The sequence below is a fragment of the Branchiostoma belcheri genome, unplaced genomic scaffold (assembly GCF_001625305.1).
Source record: "Branchiostoma belcheri isolate BF01 breed outbred unplaced genomic scaffold, Haploidv18h27 scaffold43, whole genome shotgun sequence".
NCBI lineage: Eukaryota > Metazoa > Chordata > Leptocardii > Amphioxiformes > Branchiostomatidae > Branchiostoma > Branchiostoma belcheri.
Window position 1 is genome coordinate 733027 of NW_017804054.1, and position 12890 is coordinate 745916.

Genomic DNA, 12890 nt, shown 5'->3' on the forward strand with positions numbered 1-12890 from the left:
GGCATAGGCCAATAAAACAACACCAAATCATCTTACCTTAAGTTTTCAAGCCTCTGCGTATACACCTCTAAAGAGGCCGGGTCATCTTCCGCCACACGGTAAGTCACAGCGGAGTAGCGTCTTTGCGTTCTCCAACCAGCGACAAAACACCAAAATCTGACAGAGTTTAAAGATGGTGACTTCTCTTCATCATGACGCACAGGTACAGGTTAGTAAGGCGAATGCCAATTTTTTCAACACGACATGAAGTTCATCCAAAGCCCTTGTTAAGCTTTTCGTAAAGAAATCTAAGAACAATCTTGATATTTTTTTCTAAAATGTTTGATATCAATCTCACGGAGCAAGAAACAATATTAAGATTTATCTTAATGTTACTTGAAAGTTCTTGTAGTATGTGCAAAAGGTAGATCTTTATCTTATGATCAAAAACATCTCTAAAGGTACAAATTGACAAAAAAATTCAACTAAAATCATTGCATTTAAGTTGCATGACTAACTTGCACAAAGATTTGTCTTCTTGTCGTGACTCCCCGTACGACGCACCGTAACCACACATTCACTCATTTTATTTAACCAGGGCAAGTACACCAAGTCGGCATTACTCCTGCCAAGTAGCAGCCTTAGCAATGTTGGCGTTGAGGTTGCAGTTTTTCGTCCTAGTAAATTAACCTCACATGTTGACATAATTACTTCGCTTTGCACGTGCGGTGTGCTTAATTCACATACGGGGATTACTGCATTGCGGGCTTCTGTCCGTCCCCTGATCATGAAATTCTACTTAGGCCATGTTGATTTGATTATATGGGTGACATGCGCGCGCATGAATTTTCGGCCGTTTCCAAAAAAAAAAAAGTTTTCAACCATACTGTAAATCGTACAAAACAGTTGCAAAATGAGCAAATATATACCGTAAGTTGCGAAAAGAATATTCAAAAATGATACCAATGTCGCAAAATGCCAAAATCAAACAAAAAAGACGAAAATGTAAAGAGAAATGAATTTAAAGAGTAGATTATTCACCAAACCATACTCTGTGTCATTTTTTCAACCTTCATGACCACGCAGATTTCATAATGAAAGCAACTTTGTTTTTTGCAAAACTTTTTTTCGCACGCGCGCATCAGTTTTGGGGTTCCCAGAGGATGTCATCCATATAATCAAAATCAACATGGCCTTATGGTGGTTTTATTTGGTTTGATGTTGTAGCAGTCTGAAAAAAAGACGGAATCAAAAGCTTTACTAAAATCTACAAAGCATGCATACAGACGCTATGCATCTGTATCAGACCAAGATCATGGCCCTTTTTCGAAGATTCACTTAATCTGTTTCTTGCGACAGTTTATTCATGCCTGGTGTTATGTTGTGTTATTCTATTTCATGCTATGTTGTTATTGATTTGGTTGAAAAGATATACAACCTACGACGACATGTAGATGTGTACAATTATTTCTAAAAGAAACCAAAATATTCGAGTAACCAATTTTTTATCCTGTTTGACGTGGAATACATAGTTACAATTTACCTGCGTACAACGCTTCATTATCATTTTCTTATATTTCATACATAACTGCTATCATATACAATGTACTTTGTTACCCTTATGCTTTGAATTGCCTGTGTTTGTTTTGATATACTTCTGTAATGTTCTTTGTTTTGATGACGACACGAACATAAGCTATGAGCTTGAGTATGTCGTTATTTTATTTTTGTCATCAGTTGTAATTAAGAAATAACACTTACCGCGAAGTACGCTTGTCAAGCCGATACGGTCGGGCAATGGATGACGGGATAGCGTCGCAAGTTGACAGTCGCCATCTTGTCAGCTTGTTGTTTTGGTAGAGAGGCGAGGGAAGTTGCAAATCCCTTTGTACAAGCAAGGACGTCTCGTTGAACGTCCTTGGTACAAGCTAGTAATAGTACGCCACCTTATTCTGAAGATGTAATAAAATGTGTCTTTAGCTATATTCACAAGTCTAAGGCATGAAGGGAGCCGATAAAGGAATACCTTGGTCCGATATTTTGTACGAAATTATCGGGGGCGAGGCGGCAGTTGCTTCGAATAGTTGACCAACTCACACATATTCTCATATTTGTGCAGCGCTCGTACTTATGCATGACTTCGTAAATTTACATGGACCAACCATCACACTCTCGCGGACATTCATGCAACATACGTAATACCCGACCGGAGCTTCTACTCTACTCTACATATACTCTTTAAGATAAATTTAAATCTGTCACCGACTCTACATTCCGTATTTTCGGTGATTCGGTGAAGTTTCTCAACGAATAGTTCTCCCAGTCCTTTAGGGGAAGGCAAACAATCAACTTACTGACTTTTATAAGACAGTCTTGCCAAATTGCCAGCTTCCTTTCAATCAAACTCTCTGGGTACGGGTATATCCATAGAGCTCGAGGTAGAATTGTATCTCTAAAAAAATACCCGGCGCAAACCTTGTCATGGATAAAATTCACATCGGGCTCCGGCCGCGGCACATTTCTCTGTTTTGACTCCTAAAGGACCGAATGCTAAATATGAAGAATGTGTACAAATAATTTTTCTCTCACTTTGATTTTTAACCTCCTTGATTTCTATCAAGCAACCACAATGGATGACGGGATAGCGTCACAACCTCACTGTCGCCATTTTGTTATTTTCAACGGTAAAGAGATGTTATAGCGAGTCGTAAATCCCAATGTAGAAGTTAATATTAGAAGGCCACCTTATTCTGTGCAAGCAATAAAATGTATCTAGAGTATACTTTAAGTAGCTTTTTTGCATATTTTGCCCAGGTAGGCTAAGTAATAGCCCTTCTAACTCCATGGTTTGAGGAAAGGGATCCATGGTTTTACTCAAAATGGTCGGATCCGGAGGAATATTGTGATCTGACAAAATGTATTGTGCTATGGAGAGACGTTTGACCGTTTCCAAAATCATATTCAGTTCCTTGAGTAACTGGTTTTTTTTTGTGTGTGTATAAGCAAACTTTGCGGAGTCTCAAGTCATATTCCCTTCCGACATGTATGTAACGAATTCGAAGCAAACATCTTTTCAAATCCAACCGGAAAAACTCAAAATGTCGTGGCGTCGTTGTCATCATCAGTCATATTACGTCCTTGGCTGTTTGAAACGCACACCCCAACGTTTTCGGCTTGATTGTACAATGTACAAATTCTGAGATTTATTTCGACTGCGACACGGCGCTATCGCCGCATCAACACGCCACTGATGTGCCACGAAAAAAAAACAACACCGCATTGAATGACGGGATACTGCTACCCACGCTACGTCCGCCATCTTTGTTTCGCCTCTGAACGCTATTGTGCTCCGTCAGCTGTTGCAAATTTCCATGTAATCTTCGGACATCGAAAGCTAAAAAGTCCTTAACATTGAAATGAACAGTTTATTGTTGCATTAGTTACGATAATTTTCGTGTGCTAGTCGGAGTTTCTGAAAATTATGTATGAAGGTAATAACGAAGAGATTCTTTGTGATATGGACGAGTTTCATGACGATCGTGTGCATAACGCGCGTCTGACGTCTAGTCTGTACGCTACTTGATTGAAGTTTTCCGTTGATCAAACTTCATTTTTGCTACTTTTTGTGATGTAAACGTATGTACAGTCTGATGATTGTGCATGTATTCGTGGCTTGTTTTGTACGTAGCAAACGCAGCAGTGTTGGAGTAGAGTAGAGTTGGAGCGGAGAGCACATGATAGCTAACATATCGCAGCTTTCTTTCAGTTATTACTGTGAAAAGAAAAACAAAATACTTATTATAATAAACGAAAAATATTACAAGTAAACTTACTGATCTAAATAAAGTTCACTGTTACTAATGGGTAAACATGACCCGTGTTTGTATTCTTAATTTGTGTCGTTATTTGTGTTCGATGCCCTGTCCACCCCCATCCCCATAGTTTCAAGTCCGAGAGTTTGAGCCGGAAAGGCCGGGTAATTGAAAAAATGCGCTGGCAAATTGGCTTTTCAAAAAAAGCGACATCTACTGTATAGTAAGATAAGCATCATACAAAATTAACGATATCAGGATAAACAAAATCAAAGGCACCAGAACACGTACGAATACGCCAGACAATTCCTGCGCGCAACGCCGATCGTAAATGGCAGAAATTGCGCACACACAACCAAGACCTGGTTTGGCTCTACGCGCGCGCCAACACATTCCCCAGGCTTACCAGGCAAAGTGCGCGCACCGCCGCTAATGCGTGGCGCTATACGCGCGCGCGCAGACAAGGGCCGATCTGGCAGGTTTCGCGTACCAACAAAATCCATAGTCGTACCAACAAACTGCGCGCAGCGCCGCTAGTGGGGGGCGTTATGCGCGCCCGCGCGCAGCGCCGCTACGGCGTGGCCACTTGCGCGCGCGCGCATCAGCGCGCGAAATCGACCAATATCGGGTCCCAATTCTTAGCTCCTACGGCGACCGCTTGCATAGTTGAAGCCGGGCGGCGGAGCAAATTTCCGTCTCGTAAACGGTTGTCGCCTTTCCGAACGGTCGTCGCCTTTTCTCAGAACGGTCGCCGCCTTTCCGAACGGTCGTCGCCTTTTCTCAGAACGGTCGCCGCCTTTCCGAACGGTCGTCGCCTTTTCTCAGAACGGTCGTCGCCTTACTGAACGGTCGTCGCCTTTTCTCAGAACGGTCGTCGCCTTTCCGAACTGTATACTAATACGATTGCACTGTATTCCGTAAAACTGCACTGTATACTAATAAAACTGGAGTATTATGGAATCCAAGGCCCTACGCTGAATTGGTTAAAGGCTTTCCTGACCAACAGGGAGCAAACAGTAGTGGTTGAAGGGAAGGCGTCGGCTCCAGTTAAAGTAGCGTCTGGGGTCCCTCAAGGAACCGTCCTGGGGCCATTGCTCTTTCTCTTGTATATAAATGACCTACCAGATCAGCTTGACTCAAATGTGAGGTTATTTGCTGATGACTGTCTATTGTATGTAGAGCTTTCTACACAGACCGACTCACAACTTCTCCAAAAAGACCTGAACACCCTGGAAGAATGGCAAAGCAAATGGCTCATGCAGTTTAATCCCGAAAAATGCTACATTATGCACATAACAAACAAACGAACACCACATGCAACTAGCTACCAGTTTTGTGGTCAGGCTTTAGCAACCACAAAAATCCATCCGTATCTGGGCGTCACGCTGACAAGCGGACTGAAGTGGGGTGCACATGTTAATAATATCACAACTAAGGCGAAACAGACATTGGGAGTGATTAAACGTAATCTGTGGGCATGTCCAACGAGAGTAAAATCACTTGCATACACGTCACTTGTAAGACCGAACCTAGAATACGCTGCGACAGTATGGGATCCATATACAAAGACAGACAAAGACAAATTGGAAAGGGTACAGAATCAAGCTGCAAGATTCTGTATGAACAACTATGTAAGAGGTGCCAGTGTCACGGAAATGAAAAGAAACCTACAGTGGACCTCACTTGAAGACAGAAGAAAGATGTCTAGACTATGCATGATGTACAAAATGACTAATAAACTGGTGGATGTCCCAACTACTAAGTACCTAATACCAGCTCAGAAGAGAACAAGAAATAGCCACGCATTCAAGTACCAGAGTTATCAACCAAGGATTGAGGTGTTCAGGAATTCATTCTTTCCTAGAACTATCGCAGAGTGGAACTCACTGTCACCAAGTACAGTAGGGGCACTGTCAATAGATAGCTTTAAACAATGTCTAGAGCTAGAAGTTCAAGGGTTAGGTGTAACAAGTCGATCGGTGTAATATAGCCAGCTGCCGCCGCGCCGAGTGCCTGCGAAGCTGGTGTGTTACGCCGAAAGGCGGTTATACCGGCTATACAGATACAGATACAGATACAGATTGCACTGTATACCGTAAAATTGCACTGTATACTCTGGCACCCCTGGTCTCAGCACCAAGGCTCTGTTCTAGTGCTGCAACTCCCTCAGCATTTTCTCGGCACTCTGTTTCCAGTGCTGAAAGTTGTCTCAGCATAATCTCCAAGCAGATCATATGGTGCCAAGGCAGTATCCATTGGCCAGAGGAGTGTCAATGGCTAATAGACACTCCACTGGCCAATGGATACTGCTTTGCCACCGTATGATCTGCTTGGAGATTAGACTCATGATCAGCACTCGCTTTCCCAGTGCTGAGAGAAGTCCAGAAAAAACACTGCATGCCCAGTCATCATCCTTGCAATTTAGTTCTTTCCGGCCCTTAATGGGATAACATGAAGATGCCTAGGTAGAAGACGATGACTCTAAAATTATTATCCACTGAAAAATTACACCCATTTCCCAACTTCAGTGCTTCTTTATGTGCAACTGAATAGCTATCAAGTATTATTTCTATGTCTACAGAAAGCACAACACACAGGTTTTGATACATAGCCATATTCACAGCAAGTTTAATAATCCTTCTATTACAAAAATAACCAAAACCCTATGAAATTATGTCTATTCCACTGTTAGCCTTCCATGTTATATTTCTTTTGTTAAAGCAGGTCATAACCACTTTTGCCTGTACATATGTATATCACCCCAGTGGGGCACATATCAGTCTCTTATTACAATCATTATCCAAAAATATCAGATTCTTTGATCATTCACCATTCGTATGTTGTAGCACAACCACCATTCAACCCTTCCTTAACATATCTGTACATTTTGGCCAGCAGGTATAGATAACATTGCATATATGCATGAATATGTCATATTTCCACACTTTGTGTGTGATTTGTATATCGTTAACTATTACAATCAAGACAACATGAAACTAAAGGCGGCCATGTCCAAAATTCTGTACATAAGTAACAAAAGGACGTATACAAATTGAACCTCAATATTACCTCTATACATCTTACATTGTGCACACTGTGCAACACAACCAACAACTCAAAGTCATTGCCTTTTGGACATGTACTACGGTAACAAGACTTTTTTTCAACATCTTACCTATTTTGGTGTCTAACTGTTGCACAACGTGGATACCCTTCCTAGAATAAAGTGGCTCTAGACAATTTCTGCACCTATAATAAACTCTTCACCATTTCTGTCCTCTGTTAACCTCAAGCTATTGCTGCCTAGAAGAAAGCTAAACCTTAAGCTAAATATTTTTCTAACATGACGACATGAAACAGTGTTGTGCAACTGGAAACGTTTCCATTTGGTCCTGACAAAGACAGATTTTCATCTGTGCTTTAACCAATACTTCTTGTTTTTCAAATCTATATGTCTGTGTATTTTATATGATTGCAAACATGACATACTAGTACTGCTAATCATTATGAACAGTAACCCATTTATACCCCACAACATACAAATCACAGTCCTGTAGTAGTAATAAAACTATTGAAAGCCCTCGGTGATCATCACATGCATACCTTCCATACTATACTTTCAACAACTCTTCATTCTATATGTTTTGGATGAAACTGACAATTCCAGTAACATCACTTCACAAAGTCAACTTTCCTTTACTTTTCTCAATAATGGAGAAGTTCTTTAACTTCAAGCTGGCGTACAATCCTATTGAAAAAAATAAGAAGTTATAACCATTCCTTGGTATTTGCATCCATATATTTTCATCTCTCCAGCCTTATATACACATTTTAGAGACCAGTTCTATCATAAACCATATTTCGGTTGGTGTTCCCGAGAAAACGGACCAAGTTGGACTGTACGCCAGCATACACCCAGCAACACAACACAACAAAACCATACCTACTAAACATTCTTCAACTCACCTACAGTTAGCAAAGACAGTCTGAACCTATCAAGTTATTTTGCTTTATAAACAAGACATCTGTTTCCATACACAATGTCTTTTAATTACCCTAGAACCCTAGTTACCTTTCCTATCTAAGAACGCAAACCTTCGAAAATGGAAACAGAACCACTTCCTGCATTTTGTACCCTTCTGACATTTTGTTTGTTCAAAGATAATTAATTCTATTCCATCACTTTGAAAACCATGTTTTCAGGATTGAAGTGCTGTCTTTGTACACACAAAACAGGTTAACTGAGAACAAAAGTTTGACAACATCCAAAATGCCATAGCTACAGAACAGAACTTTTCCACATGAAGTATAGTGTACTGTCTTATCATGACCCTACATGTGGACTGGATATTTCTAACTGACAGTACACCTAAAAGGACTGAACATTTGAGTCAACAGGCCGATCCCAAAGCCCTGCCCACATCCGTCAGAAATGCAACATAAAAACATGGAAAACGATAATGTTTGACCGAAATGTAGCCGCTCTCTCATTGGTTTGCCGCTTCTCATGGGCTAAACTGCTAATTGTGATGTACACACTTTGCACCTTCTCATAACCAAACTTGAATCAGAATGTGACATCTGACAAGAGAAGGGCTAGAGACATCACTGGGAGGGGGAAGCTTTGGCCCCGTCAACATCCAGTTCCTGATAGCTAGTGCTAATGTTATCATAAATTTTTTCTTGTTTTAGTCCAGTAATAGCTTTTGTTTATTAATAATGGCAACCAATTGCAATATACAGTTTACAAGTACATTTGGCAATATAGTAGCTCTATATATGTGTAGTTCAGAAGAACATGCTGTGCTTTCTTGTTGTGGTGGTGAAGACTTGGATATGTTGTGTAGTGCTGCGTTCTCCCATGTAGTAGAGTCGGCCTACATGGTTTTGGAGCCGTCCTTTTTGTTGATGAGAGCTTCGACCAGCTTCAAACTTTGTTTAACAGTCTGCAAGAGGCATACAGAAACAAAAAACATCAAGTTAGTTTGTTTACTGGTATGTTATGCCTATATAAGGGTAAATGTTTACCAGTTATACAAAACAAATGAAAACAAATACTTGCTCACCTTGTAAGCTTTGTACTCGGATGACATGTCTCCTCTGTCCTCTTTTGTGATTTTCCTGAGGATGTATGATTGGAATGAAAAGGTTAGACAAAGGCAGAAAAGCCATTTCCCCAGCTATCCTTCACAACACATATTTGAGATATATGTACAGTAACAGTAACAGTGAAATTTAAAAGGTTTGAATGTTCCAGCATTTACTGTTAACCTTCAGTCTGCTAAGGCGGGCATTTGTATTTGTTATAGGGTTACACGGCGGGGAGAAGGTTAGAGGGAAACTTAACTCCAGAAATGAGCCCTTTTTCTTCAGATATTTTTTTCTAAATAAAAATAAATGCATTTGGCAACATGACATTGCATTTGCCAGCAGATGGATTATACAGTACTATTGAGATTCCCCCCCCCCTCACAAAACTTACCGTCCATGTTGTGTGAAGAAGTCATCCTCAAACCTCTTGAGCACAGCCCTGAGTCTCTTCTTCTCCAGCCTCAGTTTCTTCAGATGGTCCAGCAGTTCTTGTCTGGAGTTAACAGTAACAAGGAATCCATCAATATACACCAGAGTAGGAGACAATATACAGGTATATTTCAGCCTATCCTGTTCCTATCTGATTGTAACTTATATGACTCACTGACTCACTCACTCACTCACTCACTCACTCACTCACTCACTCACTCACTCACTCACTCACTCACTCACTCACTCACTCACTCACTCACTCACACAAGCAAGCAAACCAGCAAGCAAGCAAAAAAAAAAAAAACCACTATGTACAAAACCTCCATACCCAGAGGTAACAAAGGGACTTACAGGCTAGCTTGGTGCAGTGTCTCTGAGGTGAACTCGTTCTCATTGGTTCCCTCGCCGTTCTGGTCAGCCTCCTCATCTTCCTCCTCCTCCCGAGTCTCTTGGAGAAGTCCAAAGTTTTGGGTCACCGTGAAGTCAGTAGTAGTCATGGTGCTACTGATACCATCATCCTGAGGTGGGCCAAACGTCAGACAAAATATGTGTCATTTCCTTCATGTTCAAATTATGTTTGGTTCAGTTCAAGCAGAACAAAATCACAAAATAAAGTTAAAAATATTTTAATTAAAATGTTCAGTTCGGATCATTTATAAGTATGAATGGAAAGTCACTATTCATGACATAAATATAAAGCATACCTTTGGAGGGGTCTGTTGGAATTCCATCATCATTCCTTCCTCTATTGTTTCCAAATTTCTAAGGTCCTGCAAGCAAGGAAACAACACATAAACATCAGAAAAGACTCTGTGAGACAACAAGAAAAAGGATGCTACAATACTTAAAGCAAACATCAGTTCCTTGAAGAAACATGCTGGGTCACCTTCAGGAACCTCCTTATCAATCAACTGTCAAAATCACCTCCCATCGATCATGGCACGGAAAGCACTTAGGACTGACAAAAAACAAACTCATGAACTTGGCCACCCAAACCAATACTTCCGTATGTAACAAGTAGGCAAAATGTAAGAAAGACTTACCCCGAGTGATGGCGGCTTGGAGAGGAATTTCTTGATCTGTCGGTATCTTTCATACAGTGGACGCACAATGTCTTTCTCAACCTTAGATGTCTACAAGATAGACATAAGAAAAAAAAGCAACAACGCTGTCAAAACATTGGCCATGAACTGTAAACATGTTTCAGATATACATTGTCATATCATATGATCATCTTACGTTTTTATAGTCAATGTCAGAAATTACGTAATCTACATAAATAAGGTGAAGCTCAACTATAAAAAAAATCAAAATGACATAAGTTTGTAGTTAAATCATATGAAGTCTTCAACACATGATTGTACACTATATACTGTATTTAGAATCACAGTCACTATTATCTAGTCAAAAAGAGTGCACAAAGGACCCATGCCTTTTCTGCACAGACAACTTACAGGTCTTCCATGAGTGGACTCAAGGTGCAAGAGCTCTTTCTGCATGGCCACTTTCTCCTCACGAAGCTCATCCATGGTCAATCTCTGTACCAAATGCCAACATGCCTCTCAGTCAGGGCCAGATAGAAGCCACGTCTGGCCACTCAGTTTGTGCACTATACCCTACTCTTAACCTCAACTCTACAGCATTTCCAACAACCTTTAATACAGTCAACAGTAACCTCACAGAAAGGTCTTTCTCTGCATTCTACAAACATCAAACCTGGCAAAAATGTAGATGACAAAGTTCTCTGACGATGGCAACCACTTGAATAGCATGGTTAAGCACACAAGAACAAAACAAATTCTCTGCTATACGTACAACACTACAAAGGCAATCAGAAATGACATCCATTACAAGTATAGAAAACCCTCTCCTTACAAGCTAATAGGTTACACTAGCTAGACCTGTCTATATAAACATAACAAAACTCAATGGTACGTTTGTTGAATACAACAGCCTACCTCTAGCTCTTCCGGTCTGTCTGCATCCTCCCTCTTCTCGGCCAGGACATGGAGGGCGTGATTGAGGGACCCCCTCAGAGCGCTCAGGGGGCAGTCTGGGTCCCCATCCCCCCCTCCCACAGGGTAGTTCAACTTGGTGGGGAGGGTCTTACTCAGAGAGTGTCTCTCCTCTAAAAGACAAACACATTTCATCAGATTATCATCATGAAAGTTCATCTGTGTTGATAGTGTCTGTATCTGCAACTCTTACGAGATTACGTTTTGTAGTGATTGGTCATTAACTATCTTAATGAAGGCGACAGTGGTTGTTGAAAATTTGATCTCTGTGTTGGAATAAAGTTCAACAGTTTACTAACATTTCATCAGATTATGTCTATACTAAAGCATGGGAGAAATAGAAGTCGTAGATGAAAGCACCTCAGACGTCACCATGACTGAATGTCAGTTTATATCTAAGACAAGACCAACACCCACCTCTTGCCCGGTCCTTGATATCTAGAAAATAAGACAGAGAAAAACCCAAATCAGGCATTCCGTCAAGTTAAGAGGTTAACACTATCTCCACACAAGTAGCTTGAAAGTGGAAGGACATGAACGAAAATGAAAATTAGGACCTCTTGACAGAGTTTGAATTACCTTTCAGGTCTTTCTTAGCCTTTGACAAATCGTTGACTATTTTTCTGATGTCAGTTCTGCCCATCTTGTCTGCATGCGAGGGCTGAAGGGTAGACACAAACACCATAGAGATGATTATAATACTGAACTTATCAAAATGAAAACACTTCAGAATTTGAACTTGAGGAAGGAGCACTAAAAATGGGGCACAACTTACTCTGTATCCTTTCTCCTCTTCAAATTGTGTCTCAAATCTTCGAACTTTCTTTTTCAGACCTGGAAAGAGCAATGAGTATGAACTACATGTAATTAAGGACCTGAACCATTGCACCAATATGACATGTAAAACAATCAAACAATGAACTAGAAAGTGATGATGACGGCTTCAATTAGAAGATGACTTACTGTGAATTCTTTTGGTCAGGTCTCGAATTTCCTTGTCTTCTGTGGTCATACTGTAGTACATAAGAAACATGTCCTGGTTATCTACATGTGATACCACTGGTGCACAATCATAGATACTACGAATGTCGCATCAGGGGAAAAGCAATGCTGTGGTATGCACAAGGAACAAGTACGATGCAGTATCAATTTCATTGTACATTATTTTTGTAATAACTCATTGACAATTAAAACCAACTAAATCCATGTTTTCATCATGATAGCTTGGCAAAAATATCCATCCATATACACATACTATTTCATCCCCTCTACATGTGTACATCAACTCAGCAAAAACATCAACCAATAACTGTTCCGTAACTTTGTGGTATGTCCCGAATGGGGTTTGAACTCACAACCTCCCAAATGCACAACGACAACTTGTCTGACTGAAGGAAACAGGAACTTATTAGGCATACCTGTGCATGTGTGATGCTGGGGGAGATGGGGGGATGTCCACATCAGCAGGAGCGCTGCAAGAGAAACAGAACACAACCATTTACAACAGACTATACGGTACACTTTATGTGTAGGCAGTGGAACAATCCAATAGTGACATGAT

General features: G+C 40.6%; 1 protein-coding gene across 9 annotated transcripts in view; it reads right to left on the minus strand.

Annotated features, from left to right (window-relative positions):
- Window positions 1–8482: 8482 nt before the first annotated feature.
- LOC109478325 (protein FAM13A-like) overlaps window positions 8483–12890 on the minus strand; it is a 39801-nt gene continuing 35393 nt past the window's right edge. For 6 of the 9 annotated variants that reach the window (XM_019779819.1, XM_019779820.1, XM_019779814.1 and 3 more), the window contains 13 exons: window positions 12748–12801; window positions 12293–12342; window positions 12105–12163; window positions 11909–11990; window positions 11747–11767; window positions 11273–11442; window positions 10769–10852; window positions 10358–10447; window positions 10019–10084; window positions 9666–9832; window positions 9274–9375; window positions 8858–8912; window positions 8483–8737 (listed from right to left, as the gene is read on the minus strand). In XM_019779819.1, the coding sequence (XP_019635378.1) occupies window positions 8669–8737; window positions 8858–8912; window positions 9274–9375; window positions 9666–9832; window positions 10019–10084; window positions 10358–10447; window positions 10769–10852; window positions 11273–11442; window positions 11747–11767; window positions 11909–11990; window positions 12105–12163; window positions 12293–12342; window positions 12748–12801 (1069 nt within the window). In that variant the 3' untranslated portion in view covers window positions 8483–8668. The remainder of the gene's footprint in view (window positions 8738–8857; window positions 8913–9273; window positions 9376–9665; window positions 9833–10018; window positions 10085–10357; window positions 10448–10768; window positions 10853–11272; window positions 11443–11746; window positions 11768–11908; window positions 11991–12104; window positions 12164–12292; window positions 12343–12747; window positions 12802–12890) is intronic. The other 3 variants (XM_019779817.1, XM_019779822.1, XM_019779818.1) reach the window with 2 other exon arrangements.